The following is a 22,337-nucleotide window of genomic DNA, read 5'->3' as shown; positions in this document are numbered from 1 at the left end:
CAATCACCCGTCAATACCCAAGCCATGCAGGAGCCACCTGCGGCATCTCAATGTTCCAAACAGACAAAATTGTACCCATCGATTTACATGCATCAAGCCAAGCAAAATCCGACTGCGATATCACATCCACGCCATTCCATGACATCAATTAACACAGAACCATTTCAACATTCAAGCTTACCAGTTCAGGCTGCATCGATGGATGATATTATGGAGACTTATTCACCAATTACGTCACCGAAAAGGACGTCTCCTGAACCGCTGTCGACGAACGATCTACTATTTGCCATGTTAAAACAACAAGAGGCACCACGTGTGGACGTGGAATCGTACGATGGAGATCCACTCAACTATGCACATTTCATCTCTGTTTTCAAGGAAGCAGTTGAATCGAAAATCCCAAATCCTAGAGGAAGGCTGACAAGACTGATGAAGTACACCACAGCTGAAGCTCATGAAGCAATCAAACATTGCATCCAACTACCGTCTGCATATGGCTACTCCTCCGCATTGGATATACTCAAGAAGAGATTTGGAAATCCACATCTGATTTTATCGGCATATCGCAACCAAATCAAAAATATGCAATCATTACGATTCAGCAACCCTAAAGGTTTTCGCGAATTCCTGAACCATCTGACCAAATGGCAGACCTTCTACTGTGATCACTCTAACGTCCTGGATTCACCAGAAACCATCAGGCTGCTATTGGAGAAGTTACCACCACCTCTCATCGACAGATGGAATCGAAAAGCTATGATACTCCGTCAATCAAATGCAACGGAGCCAACTTTGAAACATTTTGTCGCGTTTATGGAGCAAGAAACAACCCTTGTGAATGATCCATTGTACTCTCGTCATGCTATCGGTAAAGATTCTGCACCCAAACAATTGGAGAAAGGTCATTCAAGAAACTCAAGACGTTCCTTCAAGACTGCTGCAACCAAGAACGAACAAACACCAAGGATCAAAATCTGTCCGTTCTGTGAGCAACAACATGACGCAGAAGATTGCCCAGTCATCTTAGCAAAGGATATCAACCAACGTAGCATCATGATAAGATCAAAGAAACTTTGTTTTGGATGTCTCCAAAAGATGACTCATGATCACAACGCCCGAACGTGCACAAAGCGACGAACCTGTAAAGTATGTCGATCCAAGCATGCAACTATCCTCCACGGCTTCAAATTTCGACCAAGAGAGACCAAGAGAGACGATCGACCATCATCACATGCTGATGGAGACAATTCAGACCATAGAACTGATACCAAAGACCAAGGGAGATCAGATCATCAGATGAAAAAAGATACCAAAGATGTGAAGGAAGACACAGATCAACCTCAAACCAAAACAACAACTTGTCGTGCAACCAATTGTCATGAAGTTATATCAATGTGTGTAGTTCCAATCTGCATCAAACATGCAGACGATCCCTTATCAGAAAGACACACCCTTGCGATGCTCGACCCCTGCAGCCAAGCATCATTTATTGCTGATACCTTGGTTGACCGGATGAACATCAAAGGACGTACCACCTCCTTATCAATCACCACAGTGAATGGAACTGGTGAAGTCAATTCTACCGTCGTCAAGGAGCTGAGTGTCAGAGCGTTAAACAGCAACCAAACGATCACTGTCAAGAAAGCATTCTCAAGAGAAGATCTACCAGTCGACCAAAATGAGATCGCCACCAAATCCAAGATCAAAGCATGGGATTACCTGAGCAAAATCAAAGATAGCTTACCTGACAATGACCATCAACCTGTCGAGCTTCTTATCGGTGCAGACTGCCTCAAAGCTATCGAACCAATCGAAGTCATCCCAAGTCAAGATGGAGGTCCATTTGCTTATCGCACCGTTCTTGGATGGTGCATCGTTGGACCATTAGAATCCTCCACAAAGAGCCAATCAATTGGATGTCACAGAACCATCGTCACTGACATATCAGAAAAATCAAAGAGTAATCACTTCGTTTTCAAGACCAATGTGAAAGAAATGGACATTGGAGAAATGTACGAGTCGTTGTACAACACTGATTTTGTCGAAAACCAGTCTAACGAACGTATCGACTTTGAAGATTCACACATGTCAGTCGAAGACAAAAGGTTTATGTCCATCATGGAAGAAAAGACAACGATGGAGGATGGTCACTATGTACTTCCATTACCACTCAGAGATGGAGAAAACAACTTACCAAACAACAGATGCATTGCAGAAAGACGATTAGCAAGTCTCAAACGCAAGCTTGAACGCAACCCTACCTTTTTCGACCACTACATGACGTTTATGGATACCATATTGAAGAATGGTCATGCAAGAATCGCCAAACAATTACCAGATGACAAGCAAGTTTGGTATCTTCCTCACCATGGAGTGTATCATCCACGAAAACCAGAGAAGGTCCGAGTCGTCCTGGATTGTGGAGCTGAGTTCCAGAATCAATCACTGAATAAACAATTGTTAACCGGACCAGACTTGACCAATCAAATTGTTGGAGTTCTGTCACGTTTTCGTCAAGGTCGGATTGGAGTAATGGCAGACATCCAAGCTATGTTTTACCAAGTCTTTGTTCCTGAACATCAACGATCCCTTCTTCGCTTCCTTTGGTGGAAAGACAACAATCTAACTACAACACCTATCGACTACGAAATGAACGTCCACGTCTTTGGTGCAGGATCATCACCAAGCTGTTCAAGTTATGCACTCAGAAGAACAGCCATCGACAATCAAGAAGATTTCCCCGACAAGATACGAAACATCCTTTTCAACAATTTCTACGTCGATGATATGTTGAAATCAGAAGATGACGAACAAGAAACCATTGAAATGATACAGGGTGTCAAATCGCTATGTAAACGAGGAGGATTCAACCTCGTAAAGTTCGTAACCAACAGTCAAACCGTGCTCAATTCTCTACCAAAAGAGGATCTTGGATCGTCACTCAAGGATGCATCCCTACTGGGTGGACTCACTGACAAAGCACTCGGTGTGTCCTGGAATCTCACTGATGACGTGTTCAAATTCGATCTGACAGAATTGAAGCAGAAACCTTTGACAAGACGAGGAATGTTGTCTATGATAAGCAGCATCTATGACCCTCTTGGATTGATATCACCATTCATCCTGAAAGGAAGACTTATTCTCCAAACTTTGTGCAAGATGCAACATGGCTGGGATGATCAAATTCCAGAGGATATTGCAACCGATTGGACAAAATGGTATTCCGACCTTCAAGATATCAAATTGATCAGCATACCACGATGTTATCAGCCAGATGACTTCGGTACACCAGTTGAGAAATCATTCCACCACTTCTCAGATGCTTCTGAGAGAGGATATGGACAAGTGACATACTTGAGACAAATCAACCAAGAAGGAGAAATCCATTGTTCCTTGGTAATTGGCAAATCACGTGTTGCACCAATTAAATTTGTATCAATACCAAGGCTTGAGCTGACAGCAGGAGTATTGTCCACAAAGATCTGCAATCTTGTCGAGAAAGAAGTACAAATCAAAGATGCCAAACATGTATTCTGGACCGACAGTGAGGTGGTTTTGAGCTATCTCCACAACACTACCAAGAGATTCAAAACTTTTGTGGCAAATCGTGTCCAAACTATTCATTCATCTACTGACCTTGAAGCCTGGAGGTACATCAAAACGACTGACAATCCAGCTGACATCTCCTCAAGAGGAATTTCTACCAAAGATGCAAACAAGATAGAAATGTGGATACATGGGCCAGAATTCCTCTGGCAAGACGAAAGTATGTGGAAGAAATCAAAGCCCTCAACCAAGCTAAACGCCAACGATACAGAACTAAAGAAAGTGAACGCAATCATGATAAAAGATGCAACAAATAATGTGTTTTGAGGTTAATCAAGCAGATCTCAAATTGGAAAAGGCTATGTCGTATCGTAGCATTAATCGTACGTTTCGTACGCATCATTTGTAAAGCTCCAAACATCGAAAGATCACTTCATCCCACCATTGAAGAAGTAAATGGAGCAGAAAGGCTCATCATCACCACCACCCAGCAAGTAAAATTCACAGACGAAATTGCAGCCTTGCAGAAGCAAAACCATGTCTCAGAACACAGCCCAATTTCCAGTCTTAATCCCTTCATTGATGAGTCAGGAGTACTTCGTGTTGGTGGAAGATTGCGGAGATCCAACCTAGACTTCCAACTGAGACACCCTATTCTATTACCAAAGAATCATGAGTTATCTGAGTCAATCGTTCGATGGTGTCACGAGAAGTGTGCTCACAGAGGTCGTCTACACACACTTCACGAATTGAGAAATCATGGTTTCTGGGTTGTCAATGGAAACACCTTTGTTCGAAAAATTATCTACCATTGTGTCATTTGTCGTTACCTCAGAGGATCAACATCCAATCAGATCATGGCTGATCTACCAAAAGCAAGAGTTGTCGAATCTCCACCATTCACTTACGTTGGGGTGGATTTCTTCGGACCATTCATCGTCAAAGAGCTGAGGAGGGAATTAAAACGCTATGGAGTTATCTTCACGTGCTTTTCAACACGAGCTGTTCATCTTGAAGTATCATCAGCTTAGAAACCGACACATTCATCATGACTCTAAGAAGATTCATCTCAAGACGAGGAAAAGTTCGTTCAATGCACTCAGACAATGGAACTAACTTCGTTGGCACCGAAAGAGAGTTGAAGAAGGCTATCTCAGAAATGGACCACGAAAGAATTGCAAAATACATGAACGAGCAAGACGGTGATTGGATTTGGAAATTCAATCCCCCAGCCTCAAGTCATATGGGTGGTGTGTGGGAGCGTCACATCAGAAGTATCAGAAGGATCCTTGCTGCACTCTTGAAATCTCAAGGACCAAGTCTCAACACTGAAACCCTCACAACACTGCTTGTCGAAGTAGAATCAATTATCAACTCAAGACCATTAACTGTCGACACCGTAAGCGACCCAACAGAACCAATGGCACTATCACCTATGAATTTGCTGACCATGAAAAGCAAAGTCGTCTTACCACCACCAGGAGAGTTCGACGAATCCGATTTATATTCTCGCAAACGATGGAGAAGAATTCAATTCTTAGCAAACGAGTTTTGGGAGCGGTGGAGGAAAGAGTATCTTTTTCAATTGCAGCACCGCACCAAATGGAGAACCAAAGAAAGGAATTTTCGATCTGGAGACATAGTCCTACTAAAGGACAACACACTAACAAACACACGAAACGATTGGCCGATGGGAACGATTGAAAAGGTGTATCCAGACGACACTGGCACAGTACGTTCGGTAGACTGTCGAATTGGGAAAAATGTTTACAGACGACCAATAACAAAATTAGTGTTATTGATTGAGTGTTCGACCCCCGACGAGGAGCCATCAGATTTGGAGTAATCATATGATCGCGAATCATATGAGAGGAGCCATGTGTTGCGGCCATGATAACATTGGCCTCAAGAGACTTGTCATATTATGACGTATGTTGTTTTGGTAGCTATATTCCCATTTGGGAATTAGCGTATGATATCGCGTTTTAATGTTTAATTTAATTAGTTTTTAATGCTCCAATGCACAATTTTCTCTATTTTTATCGCCCTTTTTTGCTTTTGAATTCAATCTAGAAATTGTTATGAGAACGTGTAGACGTTTTGAGGAGTTTGTAGAAACTCCATTTTCACTTCTCGTTGGAGAAACTTAAAGTTAACATTTAGAGTTAATTGAATTGATTTTCATTTTGGATTTACTTGAGAATTTATTTTGGTATTTCCTGTGGAGCCATCCATACACAGTGCTTTGGAGCTTATGTTTCAGTAAGTTTTTCCTATATTTTTGACTTGTAATTTTTCCTATTTTTGTACATTTTTTTGGTACTAGATTCCCTAGGATTCTTTAGATTTTTCCTTGAATTTTGGTCACCTTTTGACCTGGTCTGTGACTTTTGTTTAGTCGATTTTGGAGTCATTTTCCTAGCTATTTTTCTGGTCACAGACCGTTAGTCTTTTGGGCATTACATTTCGTCCTTTGGTCGTATTGGCTTCATACTCTATTTCTGGCCTCTATTTGCCCTCTGTTTGCTCTAGGCCCACTTTACTTTTGGAGTTCCGTATAGTTTTCCGTATTCCGGTATTGGCCCTTTCCATCCGGAACTGACTGATTCCGGAATTCGGAACTTAGCTATTTTTATTTTATTTTAAATTCTAATTAGGCTTTCTTTGTATTTTTCTAGCCTCTGAATCAATAAAGAGCGTTGTAACACACCACACTGTTTCGGGCTTCCACACCGACTCTTAATTTAAATGTAGCTTTATTGTAGATTAAACATTAGCCTTTTGCATTTTTTTTTCTAGAATTTTTTTTAAGTAAATCAATATAGTTCAGTTAATATTTGTAAATTTAAAACATTTTTCCTCATAACATATTTCAAATATTAAGCACGATTTTAGATAAATTTCCTCAACAGTTCCATTGTATGCATCCAAATTCGTTATCAACGTTTCCGTTTGTCGCTTTAAACGATTCCTCCTTTCCAAAAAGAAAGTTTTCCCAGAAGTGAATTGAAGATGTTTTTAGTTCCAAACGTTAACCTTTAAAGATGCTTTTTAAGCTGTTTCATTTTATAATTAATCTTTGTTCTCATAAACATTATACAGTTTTTGGGACCTTGACCTACATCTTAGTATCTTTTTAAAGGTCTCTTTTTTAGGTCAAATTTTCTCAGGAAAAGTGTCTACTCTTAGGTTCCAAATAAACGCCCCCCCCGCTTGTTAATTTCTCAACCCCCCGGACCTTATTAGGACACCCCCTGTTTATTAATTTTTAAGAATATTTTCAGCTGTCAAAGAGAAGGCCTCTTATTTTGCTCTAAATAGCCTGATTGTAGCCTATGTTCACCTTATTTTTGGGTTTTGGACGATTTCTTTATAAAGGAAAGTATATACTAAATAGCATGTTATTCTACAGGATTTTCGTTATAAATACCAATTAGAAATGAATATATTGTTGTTACACTTTTTTTAATAAGAACAATTTTATAAGGACAATGAGGCTCGAAATCGAAAAACATAAGAACAATTTAAGAACAATGCTGAGCCTGAATTACTCACATTCGAGCAATTTAGGTGTCAAAGTAAAAAAGAAAATTTAGAATAACGCCTAAAATACCTCAATTAAACCCTATAAATAAGAACAGGATAGGATAAGAACAATTTGAGGCTCAAAGTGCCAAAAAAATAAGAAAAGCCGAGCCTCAGAAAAATTCTACTCGTTCTTATTAAAAAAGTGTATTAAAGTCAAATTATAAAAATAATGCTGTAATAAAATCGATTTAATCAAAAGCAGAGCAATTTTACTTGTAAGTTAAATTTTGTGTCTGAACCCATTCATTAAGCGAACGACGTCTGATTCGGAGGCTGAGCCCAGAAGTTTTGGGCTCGTAGTTTGTAAAAGATCAAAAACCGGGTTGTTCGTTTCACGTCTTAGCCTATCTCTATCCCAACAAGCAATTTTTGATAACTCTGTTGGCCCATCACGGTGTCGAGAAAAAAGCTGTGGTCGTCTGATATAGGCAACTCACGTCTCTTTCATTCCAATAAAATCGAGTGATGAATGATGGCTCATAACATGCTCTCAAACATTTTGACTCTGTCTTTGAGAAGCGATCGCGAAGAAAATTTCTCAAAATACCTTTCTAAAGATTCACTTTTACACTAAAATTTGGCCTCTCCAACCCTAGCACACCCTTTGCCTCGCTTTTTGAGCACTTCTTCCCTCTCCAGCCGTGTCCCATGTTCTTGATTCAAATTATCATTCATGAAAGAAAAGCCCGGGGGTACTAGGATTGCGAGATGACGGGTACCTTATCGCATATCGGGGAAAACTTCGTCAGGGAAAATTTTCGTCGGGGAAAAATATTCGTCACTTGCTAAAGAAGCGATTTGAGAAGCGATCGCGAAGAAAATTTCTCAAAATACCTTTCTAAAGGTTCACTTTTACACTAAAATTTGGCCTCTCCAACCCTAGCACACCCTTTGCCTCGCTTTTTGAGCACTTCTTCCCTCTCCAGCCGTGTCCCATGTTCTTGATTCAAATTATCATTCATGGAAGGAAAGCCCGGGGGTACTAGGATTGCGAGATGACGGGTACCTTATCGGGGAAAACTTCGTCGGGGAAAACTTTCGTCGGGGAAAAATATTCGTCACTTTTCCCCGACGAAAATTTTCCCTGGGGTATTTTTCAAACAAGAATTTTTTTTGCATCTCCCTTTATTTCATTCTTTAACAACATCTAATTCCATATTTTCATTAAACTCTATTTTTTCTTCGGTCTCGTCAAAAAGTTTAATTTCAAAATAGGGTTTTTCGTCGGGAAAATTTTCGTCAGGGAAAATTATTCGTCGTGGAAAAATTTCGTCGGGGAAAATTTTCGTCGGGAAAAAATATTCGTCACTTTTCCCCGACGAAGTTTTTCCCGATAACAAGGTATGTAAATTCGAAAAGCGACTCTTAGATTGACTGAGTTTCGAAAATTTTGTCCATTTTTTGACGTTTTTGTAACCCTTTAGAGCTCGCTTTAGAGAGTATTTTCCCAAATTGTTAGTCACAATTTCAAGAATTTCTAGTCTATGTTTGTTTACACAGCACATAAGAAATGATATGATTATGATATAGCCCCGGGGGGGGGGGGTACTAGGGCAAAATGGGTTACGGGGATGCTCCGCTGGTCAGGGTACCTTTTTTAACCTCCACGAGTCCCTGGTAGGGTCGCAAAAACACCAAAATAGAAAAATCAGTCCCTCGTGCGTAGGGTGCCTATTTTTGGAAAATTTGGGGAAAAAGTAGAAAATTTGAGAACATTTTGGAATTTCAGTCCCATTCAGGGTCACTTTTTTCGCAAATTTCGAGTCCCACGTAGGGTCCATTTTTCGAACCTCGGCGGAGCACCCCCGTCGGTAGCCTGGGAATCCATGCCATGATTTCTTATTTGATAAACTGATGGCGAAATGTATAGCATGGTATGGGCTGAGAGTTTGAATTTCTCAGATCCTAATAACGGTTGAAAACATAGCCAATCAAATTTTGTTATTCTTTTACTGGTCACACTTTCTTAGAGAAAGCGCAACTTTCGAAATTTGGTTTTTATTTTAGTAAGTGAGGACAGCGCTAAATTCGAATTTCCCACTGTAAAAAATGTGAGTCCAATATTGGACTCACAGCTCGAACCCGTCTTGTGTAGATCAAATTATAAAAAAACACACGACGGTTCTTCTGTCTACCCCGTCGGTCGACAAGGGTAGTACCCCCCCTGGGGATATAGCGTCGTGTAATTGTTGTGTAATATCATTGAACCGCGGTTTACACGCGGGATTAGAAAACGAAACCAAATCTCTTTCCATACAGTCGGATCCAGCTACATTTGACTTCGAAGTATTTTTCAAATTATAAAGTTGGAGCCGACAGCATGACTTAGAGGTTGATGGAAGATGGTCGAAAGTTGTAGGAAACAGCATGTTTTTTTGGAAAACATAAAAGACAAACCTCCAAAATGTGATCGGCTATTGCTCATTCCGACATTTTAAATTTTCCGGGGGTTTTGCTGTTTGGGATTGATTAGGTCAGGGTTGCTAGTAACGGCTTGTCACTGTGTCGGGTGCATACTCGGCGCCTTGGGCCCCGCAGGGTTGCTAGTAACGGCTCGAATTTCAGTCAGGTTTAAAAAAGGGGTACTTTTACCCATATTATAATAACATTACCCCCGTATTTTGCCAGTTTGGTATAAAATATTATTTAATGTTACTTGGTGTAACATTACATATTGCAGACATTTAATTGTATTCTTCTTATACTATGCGCTTATTATAATATACCATAATATATAATACTTTTATACTACCTCATATCAGTTGCTGCACACTATCCTCTCTATCCTCACTGTCCTCTCCATCCTCACTGTCCTCTCTATCCTCACTGTACTCGCTGTCCTCTCCATCCTCACTGTCCTCTCTATCCTCACTATCCTCACTGTCCTCTCTGTCCTCTCTATCCTCACTGTCCTCTCTATCCTCACTGTCCTCTCTATCCTCGCTGTCCTCTCTATCCTCTCCATCCTCACTGTCCTCTCTATCCTCTCCATCCTTACTGTCCTCTCTATCCTCACTGTACTCGCTGCCCTCTCTATCCTCTCCATCCTCACTGTCCTCTCTATCCTCACTGTCCTCACTGTCCTCTCTATCCTCACTGTCCTCATTATCCTCTCTATCCTCTCCATCCTCACTGCCCTCTCCATCCTCACTGTACTCGCTGTCCTCTCTATCCTCTCCATCCTCACTGTCCTCTCTATCCTCACTATCCTCACTGTCCTCTCTGTCCTCTCTATCCTCACTGTCCTCTCTATCCTCACTGTCCTCGCTGTCCTCTCTATCCTCACTGTCCTCTCTATCCTCTCTATCCTCTCCATCCTCACTGTCCTCTCTATCCTCACTGTCCTCTCTGTCCTCTCCATCCTCTCTATCCTCACTGTCCTCTCCATCCTCACTGTCCTCTCTATCGATATCCTCACTGTCCTCTCCATCCTCACTATCCTCTCCATCCTCACTGCCCTCTCCATCCTCACTGTACTCGCTGTCCTCTCCATCCTCACTGTCCTCTCTATCCTCACTGTCCTCTCTATCCTCACTATCCTCACTGTCCTCTCTATCCTCACTGTCCCCTCCTCTATCCTCACTGTCCTCTCTATCCTCTTTCTATCCTATCTGTCCTCTCTATCCTCACTGTCCTCTCCATCCTCACTACTGTACTCTCTATCCTCACTGTCCCTCTCTATCCTCACTGTCCCTCATTATCCTCTCTATCCTCTCCATCCTCACTGTCCGCTCATGCTCACTGTCCTCTCTGTCCTCTCCACATCCAACTGTCCTCTCGTCCTCACTGCACTCTCTATCCTCACTGTCCTCTCCATCCTCACTGTCCTCTCTATCCTCTCTATCCTCTCCATCCTCACTGTCCTCTCTATCCTCACTGTACTCGATGTCCTCTCTATCCTCTCCATCCTCACTGTCCTCTTCCGCACGGTCCTCACTGTCCTCTCTATCCTCACTGTCCTCATTATCCTCTCTATCCTCTCCATCCTCACTGTCCTCTCTATCCTCTCTATCCTATCTGTCCTCTCTATCCTCACTGTCCTCTCCATCCTCACTGTCCTCTCTATCCTCACTGTCCTCATTATCCTCTCTATCCTCTCCATCCTCACTGTCCTCTCTATGCTCACTGTCCTCTCTGTCCTCTCCATCCTCACTGTCCTCTCCGTCCTCACTGCACTCGCTAATCCTCACTGTCCCTCTCCATCCCACTGTCCTCTCTATCCTCTCTAATCCTCCATCCTCACTGTCCTCTCTAGCCGCACTGTAACGCTCGATGTCCTCTCTATCCCTCCATCCTCACTGTCCTCTCTATCCTCAAACTGTCCTCACTGTCCTCTTATCCTCACTGTCCTCATTATCCTCTCTATCCTCTCCATCCTCACTGTCCTCTCTATCCTCACTGTCCTCTCTATCCTCACTGTCCTCTCTGTCCTCACTGTCCTCACTGTCCTCTCCATCCTCACTGTCCTCTCCATCCTCCTGTCCTCTTCCATCCTCACTTCCCTCTTTATCCTCACTGTACTCGCTGTCCTCTCTATCCTCTCCATCCTCACTGTCCTCTCTATCCTCACTGTCCTCTCTATCCTCACTGTCCTCATTATCCTTTCTATCCTCTCTATCCTCACTGTCCTCTCTATCCTCACTGTCCTCACTGTCCTCTCTATCCTCACTGTTCTCTCTATCCTCACTATCCTCACTGTCCTCTCCATCCTCACTATCCTCTCCATCCTCACTGCCCACTCCATCCTCACTGTACTCGCTGTCCTCTCTATCCTCTCCATCCTCACTGTCCTCTCTATCCTCACTGTCCTCTCTGTCCTCTCTATCCTCACTGTCCTCTCTATCCTCACTGTCCTCGCTGTCCTCTCTATCCTCACTGTCCTCTCTATCCTCTCTATCCTCTCCATCCTCACTGTCCTCTCTATCCTCACTGTCCTCTCTGTCCTCTCCATCCTCTCTATCCTCACTGTCCTCTCCATCCTCACTGTCCTCTCTATCGATATCCTCACTGTCCTCTCCATCCTCACTATCCTCTCCATCCTCACTGCCCTCTCCATCCTCACTGTACTCGCTGTCCTCTCCATCCTCACTGTCCTCTCTATCCTCACTGTCCTCTCTATCCTCACTATCCTCACTGTCCTCTCTATCCTCACTGTCCTCTCTATCCTCACTGTCCTCTCTATCCTCTCTATCCTATCTGTCCTCTCTATCCTCACTGTCCTCTCCATCCTCACTGTCCTCTCTATCCTCACTGTCCTCACTGTCCTCTCCATCCTCACTGTCCTCTCTATCCTCACTGTCCTCACTGTCCTCTCCATCCTCACTATCCTATCCATCCTCACTGCCCTCTCCATCCTCACTGTACTCGCTGTCCTCTCCATCCTCACTGTCCTCTCTATCCTCACTGTCCTCTCTATCCTCACTATCCTCACTGTCCTCTCTATCCTCACTGTCCTCTCTATCCTCACTGTCCTCTCTATCCTCTCTATCCTATCTGTCCTCTCTATCCTCACTGTCCTCTCCATCCTCACTGTCCTCTCTATCCTCACTGTCCTCACTGTCCTCTCTATCCTCACTGCCCTCATTATCCTCTCTATCCTCTCCATCCTCACTGTCCTCTCTATGCTCACTGTCCTCTCTGTCCTCTCCATCCTCACTGTCCTCTCCGTCCTCACTGCACTCTCTATCCTCACTGTCCTCTCCATCCTCACTGTCCTCTCTATCCTCTCTATCCTCTCCATCCTCACTGTCCTCTCTATCCTCACTGTACTCGATGTCCTCTCTATCCTCTCCATCCTCACTGTCCTCTCTATCCTCACTGTCCTCACTGTCCTCTCTATCCTCACTGTCCTCATTATCCTCTCTATCCTCTCCATCCTCACTGTCCTCTCTATCCTCACTGTCCTCTCTATCCTCACTGTCCTCTCTGTCCTCACTGTCCTCACTGTCCTCTCCATCCTCACTGTCCTCTCCATCCTCACTGTCCTCTCCATCCTCACTGTCCTCTTTATCCTCACTGTACTCGCTGTCCTCTCTATCCTCTCCATCCTCACTGTCCTCTCTATCCTCACTGTCCTCTCTATCCTCACTGTCCTCATTATCCTTTCTATCCTCTCTATCCTCACTGTCCTCTCTATCCTCACTGTCCTCACTGTCTTCTCTATCCTCACTGTCCTCTCTATCCTCACTATCCTCACTGTCCTCTCCATCCTCACTATCCTCTCCATCCTCACTGCCCTCTCCATCCTCACTGTACTCGCTGTCCTCTCTATCCTCTCTATCCTCACTGTCCTCTCTGTCCTCACTGTCCTCGCTGTCCTCTCTATCCTCTCCATCCTCTCTATCCTCACTGTCCTCTCTATCCTCACTGTCCTCACTGTCCTCTCTATCCTCACTGTCCTCTCTATCCTCACTATCCTCACTGTCCTCTCCATCCTCACTATCCTCTCCATCCTCACTGCCCTCTCCATCCTCACTGTACTCGCTGTCCTCTCTATCCTCTCCATCCTCACTGTCCTCTCTATCCTCACTGTCCTCACTGTCCTCTCTATCCTCACTGTCCTCTCTATCCTCACTGTCCTCTCCATCCTCTCTATCCTCACTGTCCTCACTGTCCTCTCTATCCTCACTGTCCTCGCTGTCCTCTCTATCCTCTCCATCCTCACTGTCCTCTCTATCCTCTCCAGTGAGGATAGAGAGGACAGTGAGGATGGAGAGGATAGAGAGGATGGAGAGGACAGAGAGGACAGTGAGGATGGAGAGGATAGAGAGGATAATGAGGACTAACCTCTTCAGGTTAGTTAAATGAAACATATTGGGTTTCATCAATAAAACTGATTCCAACATTCTTCCCGTCCCTGTCAAAGTTTAACAAAACAAAGAATAACAGAATCTGCTGCTGCACTTTTTCAAATAACTTTAAGTAGACACAAAGTAAAAGGGAAGAAGGCTCTCTGGAAAGAGATAAAGCCACAAAATGATATTACTATTGGATACTTACAACAACAATCTTTCCCTATCATAAGCTTCTAAAATAACCACATACCTGTCAAGACCTGTTACTGTATCTCTTCTACATTCGTTCAAAACGAACAAAATGTCCACCAAAACAAATCAAAATTCCACATTATAAGCTTGATAACAAATGTTCTAGACGGTAATTTTTTTCTTGGTACACATATTATATACTCTAAAACTTGTAATTGTATTAACAAAACTTCTTTCGCCTTAAACAAACTACCCCAAGTCAAAAACAAGTACTCGAGCTTGACGAAAACCACTTCCCGCTTCGACGGCCATCTTGAATTTGAACAGCGAAAGCTATGCTACTTCGTAACAGGTAGAGTACCTTTGCAAATTAATCATCATAAGCACTCGCCAGCAAAAATAGCCCTCTCGCCGAATTTCGGCGAGAAGCGGCATTTTGTGGGAAAGAAGATTTACCGAGTATTAAGCAGCCTCTATAAGAAACTTTTTTCGCTAGAGGATGAGCAGAAGCCTAGACACATCCAAGACCAAGTAAGCTCTCAAACATCACAAGCCAAATGTAGTATGGCGCGCCAAAGCGGAAATAAATACTATCTTTTTAAAAACATACTATCTTCGTTTAAAACATACTATCTTTTTTAAAACATACTATTTTTTGCTTAAAAAATACTATTTTCGTTTAAAACATAGTATCTTTAAAAAATAATACTATTTTTACTATCTTTCATACTATCTTTTTAAAACAATACTATCTTTGTTGTAAACATACTATCTTTGTTTAAAAAATACTATCTTTAAAAAAATACTATCTTTTTAAAAAATACTATCTTTTTTCGAATATAGGGTTGCCTCGATTATTCAAATTTGTGTAATTTTCATTTTGAAGGGCGTGTAATGGGCGTTGGTTTTTCGTGTTTATTTTATATGGCCTCATCCGCCCACATGCAGGACCAACATAACAAGATGGCTTCCGGCTCCCTACAAGATCTGACCTGACTGACAGTAAAATGGCTACTCGTGGCAGACCATTGAAAGATATCAACGAAGACCAAGTCCTTGCACTAAAAACAATAGGGTTCAAATGGAAGGAAATTGCTGATCTTATTGGAGTCTCGGATAGGACACTTCGAACGCGAAGAAACCAGAGATCAAACAGTCAGGCACATCCTGGCAAATGAACGGGGTATTTTTCACTTGCGACCATTGGCAAATGAACGGGGTCAAAAACGAAAGTGACGTAATAGCGCCGAATACCCAGTTTAATTGAACCGGGTTGGAAATATTTTGCTTCATTTCAAAGAACTGCATAGATGAAATTTTTTTTCCATGGGTCAATTTTGTCTTCGAAGATTGAAGAAACTTTTAACGAAAAAATAAAGTTCCCAGTTTTCTTCCTTTTTTCCCTTTTTCAGTTTGAAGTTCATTTTTATTCATTTTCACGCTTTTAGCCTGAGACGTCCTATCTCATTTACACTGGGTGACGAATACCCCATGCAAATGCTCACCCCGTTCATTTGCCAGGATGTGCCTGACTGTCAAAAGATCAAAACCAAAACAGTGGTGTTTTCACCACATTTTGGACTTTCTGTTCCGCCATTTCCATATAAAGCATGTTGTTCTTTCCATCCAGCAAGCATGGTCGCATGGTCCCGCCGTCCCACCATGCGCGGGTCATGCATGCAAACTTTAAAATGAGCGAGGCAAGACGTGCCAACCTCGTTTCCAGACTGTTTTCGAAAAGATAGTATGTTTTAAAAAAGATAGTATCGTTTTAAAATAGATAGTATTGTTTAAAAAAAGATAGTATCATTACAAAAGATAGTATGTTTTTAAACGAAGATAGTATGTTTTAAACGAGAATAGTATTTTTTCAAACGGAAATAGTATTTTTTCAACGAAAATAGTATTTTTTGAACGAAAATAGTATGTTTTAATCGAAAATAGTATTTTTTTAAAAAGATAGTATGTTTTAAACGAAGATAGTATTGTTTTAAAGAGATAGTATTTATTTCCGCTTTGGCGCGCCATAATGTAGGGTGGTCAGGCCAAAATTTTCCCCTCAAATTTTGAAAACCAAACTAATTTTATTTGAAAGTCCTTACCTTTGTGAGAAAAATGAGGGGTCATTTGTTAAAATTGGTTAAGTAGTTCCAAAGTTATTCCATTTTCAAACCACAAAAAACCACCTTTTCAAAGAATCGCCTCCTTACACCACGCCAGCAAGAAATAATTTTCGGAAGCACCAAAATCGCACCAAAAATGGCGGATGAAATCTAGTCTTCCGTGTGGCGGGGCGTGAGGAGTTTTGCTGGCGCGGTCTGAAAATCGGCCCGATGACTGTTAAACTTTAGCCTATCGCTAATGAGCTGGAAATGATAGCTAAAAAAAAACAAATTTACCAATGAAAAGCTGAAACCCTTAGCTTTCCAGCCATATATGGTAGCCCTGATAAAAATTTCAGGAAAGTGCCGAAAAATCGAAATTTCTTCTTTTTTCTTGATTTAAAGACGGCCCGTAGATTATCGAAAAGGCTACCACGTGACAAACTAAAGTACTATCTTTCCTGCGTTTTATAAAAAAAACCGCGAGTCTATAACTAATCCAGCTCATTAGCGATAGCCATTTGAAAAATGGTGGTCAAGGTAGACGGTGGTGCCACGAATTCCGAGTCGCCATTTTTTCACCTTGATGTCTAATAAATGGTATATCTTTTTATTGAAGGTAGGTAATGGGATGGGGTTTTTTTCTTTGTTTTCTCTGATAAATTCTGAGTATTTAAAAAAAAAGAATGAACAAGTTTGGAGTTGTTAAGGATAAGTTATGATGGATGGAATGTTCTAATTTTGATTTTCGACTTTTTCCACGCAAAAAATCCCGACGAGTGCGCACCCTACCAAATGTAATTACTTTCGATTTCCCGTAGAAATCATGCGATGAAAAATAGGGGAGTCAATGAATGAATACTTTCTTTTCTGCACAAGTTATCTTTGCTTATAACGAATTTATTACTTTTCAATGCCAGGTCTAGGCCCAAGGCGAGGGGAATTTGATGTTCTGTTTACCGTCGACCGCCCGAATGCTCTTGAGCCGCCGCTCAAAAAAGTTCATAAAAGAAATATGTTTCATTGGGCTAACATCTTAATGACAAACAAAATAACCGGAAGCATTTTTGTTTTTTATTAAAAACTGTGAAAAAGATATCGAAAAACAGTTTTCACATTTGAAAAGAAGAAGCCACGTACGTTTAGTTATAACCTTTAAAATTCCAAAGAAAATCAGCAAACAAAACAAATGTCTCTTTTGACCCGAATCCAGAGGAAAACCCAAGCAAAGTGTTGATTGGGGAAAAGTAGGAATCACGTGGCGAAAGCATAGTGAAAAAATTATGCCTGTAGACAAAAGACTCGTAATTGTTATTTATGTAAGGGTACCTAGAAAATTTTTCGGTGCCGTTTTTGCAAAGACGGAATATGGTAGACCGCGCAGTGGGTTCTCCTTAATATTTTAGAAACGAAGAAAGATGTGAGAATGTGGATTTTTTTAGAAGAAAGCTGGGTAAGTTCTCATTAGTTAAAAAAAAGATTTGATGATCTTAGCTACTTTCTATGGTAAGATATTTCACCCCAAACTTTATTTTGCTGCCCTTTGGCTGCCCTACTAGAAGTTTTAATTTTCACTTACGAAAAGGTTTGATTTTGGGGCTCAAGTAAAAGTATAAGGTAGGGTTCCTTTTTAAGGAACATTCAGTCCCAGGTAGGTTCAACACCCCAATCAACAATATCTGGCACATTTCACACTTCTGATGAACCCTGCCTGGCATCCTACAAGAAAGTCAAGGCCAAACAACTAGTAGTGTAGTGTAAAACAAATTTTCATTGTTCTTGATTAAAAATTCATTGTTTTAGAAATAACAAACATGAAACTATTTGAATGGAATGGCATCCCATTACCTTCATTATCAGTCAAATCCTAAACCCAATATGGCATCTATTCCACGTCCATTTTTCAGGAGCTTCAAGGACCTTGGTAGAACTTGGTTCAAGAGGACCAGACCAAGGACATTTGAAGGGAAACCTAATTTTGAGTTCACTATAGCTTCTTACAATGTTCTTGCAGACAAATTACTTCATGATCACCCACATTTATATTTCAACCGTGGAAACAGAGATTCTTGGATTTTTGACTGGAATTATCGTAAAAAGAATTTGATTGCTGAGATAATCTACTCCAATGCAGATGTAAGTTTTTGGTTTTGCTTAAGTTTGGGGAGACACTAAGAAATTTTTGAAAAAATGAAGATTTTCAAGTGCCACTTTGTTAAGGTTTATATCACTTTGGTTCGGTCAGAGAGAGAATTTTTCTATAATTTTTTTGGAAGTTTTTATTAAATTAGGGTAGATCGTCAAATGGCAAATTTTTTAGTGTTGAAAGTATTCTTGATATACTCTGGGAGAACCTGGGAGAACCAAAATGGTTTGGGTTTGAAATTTGCCTAAGTCTGCCTATATGGTATTGCTTTTCTTACTAAAACGTGATATTTAAGAGTTAAAGTCTAATTTTCTCAGGCTTAAATCTCAAAAATGGTTTCAAATAGGGTCCTGAAATCTTTAGGTGCTGAAAGTATTCTTGGAACAATCAAGGAAAATCACAGTGGTTCACAATGGGCATATATATGCCAAAGTCTGAAAAGTCAAAAATGCTGCTTTCATGCATTTTGCTACCCAGAATCGAAGAAAATCAGCCTTTTTAGCTTGAAATTGAAACATTGAGCAATCTCGCTGGGGTTATTTTGTCTTTTTGTGTTGAATTTTAGTACAAGACACCATTTAGAAACCATTTTGACCCTTTCCTGGCCTTTTATAGTCTTAAAATGGGCAAAAAATGCCATTTTTACTCATTTTTCGCTTTAGTGCGAATCAAAGACCCCCCTGGGGAATGCTTGATTTTTGACCTAGGAGGTTAAAAATTGCGCAAAATGTCTTACAATAGATTAAATTTTCACAAAAAAAATATTACACTTTGAATTTTTTGACATCATGCTAAAAATGGTAGTTGACGATCTACCCTAATTACATCCTGACAACTCCCTGGATATTACACTATATTTTGTATAACCTTTTGTTTGACAGTAGAGTTTTACATACATTTTATTTTAGATATTGTGTTTACAAGAAGTTCAAGAGGAACATTTTTACAACTGGTTCAATCCAAAGTTGAAAGAATGTGGTATGTTAAATTTAATTGATCCTAGTTAATCCTTTTTTATTTTAAGTCAATAATTTGAAGTTCAAAATGATTTACCACAACTCAAAATATGGGTCCAGGCATGTCGTTCCTCTAGTTCGATCGTTTGAGTATTTTCCAATTTTTTTTCATTCCTCTAGGTTACACAGGAATCTACAACAAACGTTCTGGCAACAAAGAAGATGGATGTGCCACATTCTTCAAACATGATATCTTTTGTATGGAACGTCATGAACTGGTCAGCTTCAACAAACCAAAATCCAATTTTATGAATCGTGACAATGTCGCCATTTTGGTGGTTTTACAACCACGTGCTGAGATCTTCAAAACAAACACACCAATATGTGTTGGAAATACTCACCTTCTGTTCAACACCAAACGTGGTGACATCAAACTTGCTCAATTAGCTCACTTATTTGCAGAAGTAGATAGGTTATCAACAGATTGTAGATCAAATCTACCAGTCATCTTATGTGGTGATTTCAATAGTACTCCATTTAGTCCTCTATATGATTTCCTGATAAGAGGTGAATTGAAATTTGATGGAATATCGAGAACAGTTATTTCTGGACAAGACGGCTCTGCCAAAAACGAGAATAATTATGTACTTAGAGACAATGTCTTCCCTCCAGATTTAGGATTGACTCATACTTGTAAATGGAGAGATTCTGCTCAAAAACAAAATGGTGTCAATAACATCATTGATCTAACCAGTGATAATGATGACTATCAGACTTACTTGAAAGAGGAACGTGGTATCTTGAAGCATGATTTAGAACTGAATAGTTGTTACATGCATAGAGGTTTGGACGGTAGCCGAGAAGTAACAACTTGTCATGATAAGGCATGTTCAACTGTGGATTATATCTTATATTCGAATGGAAAAAAGAAAGATAGTGGAGGCCATTCATTATGGGTGTCCGGTGTGATGAGTTTGCTATCAGAACATGAGGTATATAACATGGGTAAATTACCAAACAAGAATTTATCATCAGATCATCTTATGTTAATGTCCTCCTTTGTTATGAGCTAGGAGATGTACACACTTATGATAGCCTCGATAATGTACTATTTTACTCTTTGTACATAGTAGCATAGTAGTAGTAGTAGTTAGTTGAAACTATAATATTGTGATAACATAATTTCAATTGCAAGGTTCAATGTAGCTTGAAACACTACTGAGATCTCTCCAAAATCATTATTTGTTCAGTAATTTAACTGTCGGACGAATTGAACTTGATATATTTTCTTGAAAGTAATGTTAACAAATTTTACTGGCACTTTTAGTGAATGAAAAAAACTCATAATAGTCTGCCCGCCTCGATAATACGCTATTTACTCTCTGTACATAGTAGTAGTTAGTTGAAGTTACAATTGCAAGGTTCATTATAGATGAAAAACATTACTGAGATCTCTGAATTTATAATCTCCAAAATCATTATTTGTTCAATAATTTAATAGTCGGACAAATTGAACTTGATGCATTTTCTTGAAAGGAATTTTGTGCATTTGCACTTTTACTGAGTGAAAAAATGAAAATGTTAAAATTTTATTATGTGTTGTGTAAAAATTTTAAAATTGACGTTTTTTATAATATACCTTGGTTATATTTTATATATTTCCCATGTTTATTAACATTTTATGTTAGCTCGAATGAATTAAAGGCGTGTTTGTTATGACTAGATTAATAAAGAATTTTCTTTATTGTCAATCCTTTTCCTTTCTCAGTTTCTGGGTCAAGTATTTTTGGTTTGACCTAGTTAAAGTTTTTTATAAGAACAAACTATGTAAGAACATAATACTTCGATGGCTAAAATATTAAGAACAAGTTTAGGACTTTATAAGGCTTAACAGACTCCAAAACACATTTCTTTGGAAAATGGACAAAATAACAACAAAATGGTGAAAATAAGAACATGTTAATAACATCTTTAGGCTTAAAACTCAAAAAGCTCAGAACATCCGAAGGCTTCGAATATTTTGGATGCTCTTATAAAAAGAAAAAAGTTTAATGAGGAAGTGCTATACACAATAAGATAATAAGAATCTAACAATTATTGAATAGGTATCTCGATACAGCACTATTTTTCAACTTGTATATTCTTTATATTCAGATTCATCCTCCAATCCAAGTAATTTCATCTTACCAGGAATTCAAGATCTCTAAACTTTGATCTCATAAAGAGGAACCAACAATCCTTTTGATTTTTATTTTTTGCAATATATTTCGATCATTTTTAAGATCATCATCAGGCTCTAAACTTTGATTTTGCAATTTTTGAGGCACAGTTCAATTTCTAAACTCATAATTTTATTTCATTACTTTAAAAACAGTCTATATTGAACAATTTAGTTCTTGAAATGAAAATGGAATCTTTTGTGGTTTGCAGAATCATTCCCACACAGTTTTGATTTTATACTTTGTGATATGATCTTTTACAATAATTTTCTTTTCATTTCCATTTCAGTGAAATAAAGAATTCAAGAGGAATTATCTCAAAGAGAAGAACGTGAATTTTAATGGCCATATACCAGATGTTTTTTGAAGGAGAGAGAGAGAGAGAAAACAGCAACCTCGTCCTTCAAGCCAAAAAAAGCATCTGCTTTTCTTCTAACATGATTTCTTAAATGTCACTTCACACTTTATCCTCCTATCACTCTCCTTCTCATAGATGTTATGCTGTCAAATTGTTAGAAGAAATTTTCACAAGATGCTTATGAAGTGTTGTAAGCTCCTTTTTTCATTTTTAAAGTTTACGAAACACTCTTTTTTTAATCATAGACTTTATATAATACTGGAAAATCTACTGCAGATTCGCACGGAAATTGTATCAGTCCTTGAATCTAAAATCCATCTACTTTGACGTCAAGGGTCATTTTACGTCATTTTGCATTGATGCTCACCTAATTCAATGGTATTCCTCTTTTTTAGATACAGGTCATGTTGATTGAGTGTTCAAAGAAGTTCTGAAA

At 39.9% G+C, this 22,337-nt stretch overlaps 2 protein-coding genes across 2 annotated transcripts; both read left to right on the top strand.

Moving 5' to 3' along the window:
* Nucleotides 1-4,575: 4,575 nt before the first annotated feature.
* LOC136810471 (uncharacterized) lies at nucleotides 4,576-6,446 on the top strand. Its single transcript, XM_067067032.1, has 2 exons — nucleotides 4,576-5,808; nucleotides 6,225-6,446. The coding sequence occupies exon 1, from the start codon at nucleotides 4,595-4,597 to the stop codon at nucleotides 5,390-5,392; it is 798 nt and encodes a 265-aa protein (XP_066923133.1). The 5' UTR covers nucleotides 4,576-4,594; the 3' UTR covers nucleotides 5,393-5,808; nucleotides 6,225-6,446.
* An 11,577-nt stretch (nucleotides 6,447-18,023) lies between these two features.
* LOC136810469 (protein angel homolog 2-like) lies at nucleotides 18,024-21,075 on the top strand. The gene is made up of 3 exons (XM_067067030.1): nucleotides 18,024-18,358; nucleotides 19,277-19,346; nucleotides 19,505-21,075. The coding sequence occupies exons 1-3, from the start codon at nucleotides 18,056-18,058 to the stop codon at nucleotides 20,395-20,397; spliced, it is 1,266 nt and encodes a 421-aa protein (XP_066923131.1). The 5' UTR covers nucleotides 18,024-18,055; the 3' UTR covers nucleotides 20,398-21,075.
* The last annotated feature ends 1,262 nt before the right edge of the window (nucleotides 21,076-22,337 follow it).

Source organism: Clytia hemisphaerica, unplaced genomic scaffold, assembly GCF_902728285.1.
Source record: "Clytia hemisphaerica strain Z4C2 unplaced genomic scaffold, Clytia hemisphaerica genome assembly, whole genome shotgun sequence".
In the NCBI taxonomy this organism is placed as follows: Eukaryota; Metazoa; Cnidaria; class Hydrozoa; order Leptothecata; family Clytiidae; genus Clytia; species Clytia hemisphaerica.
Note: the sequence above shows the minus strand (reverse complement) of the source record. Positions and strands in the feature narration are given on the sequence as shown.

What these genes read in the sequence shown, in the direction of transcription:
- LOC136810471 (XM_067067032.1), top strand. Translation starts at nt 4,595, where the DNA reads ATGACTCTAAGAAGATTCATCTCAAGACGAGGAAAAGTTCGTTCAATG.
- LOC136810469 (XM_067067030.1), top strand. Translation starts at nt 18,056, where the DNA reads ATGGCATCCCATTACCTTCATTATCAGTCAAATCCTAAACCCAATATG. An exon ending in TAATCTACTCCAATGCAGAT is followed by an intron (nt 18,359 to 19,276) that starts GTAAGTTTTTGG and finishes ATTTTATTTTAG; the next exon opens with ATATTGTGTTTACAAGAAGT. An exon ending in TCCAAAGTTGAAAGAATGTG is followed by an intron (nt 19,347 to 19,504) that starts GTATGTTAAATT and finishes TCATTCCTCTAG; the next exon opens with GTTACACAGGAATCTACAAC.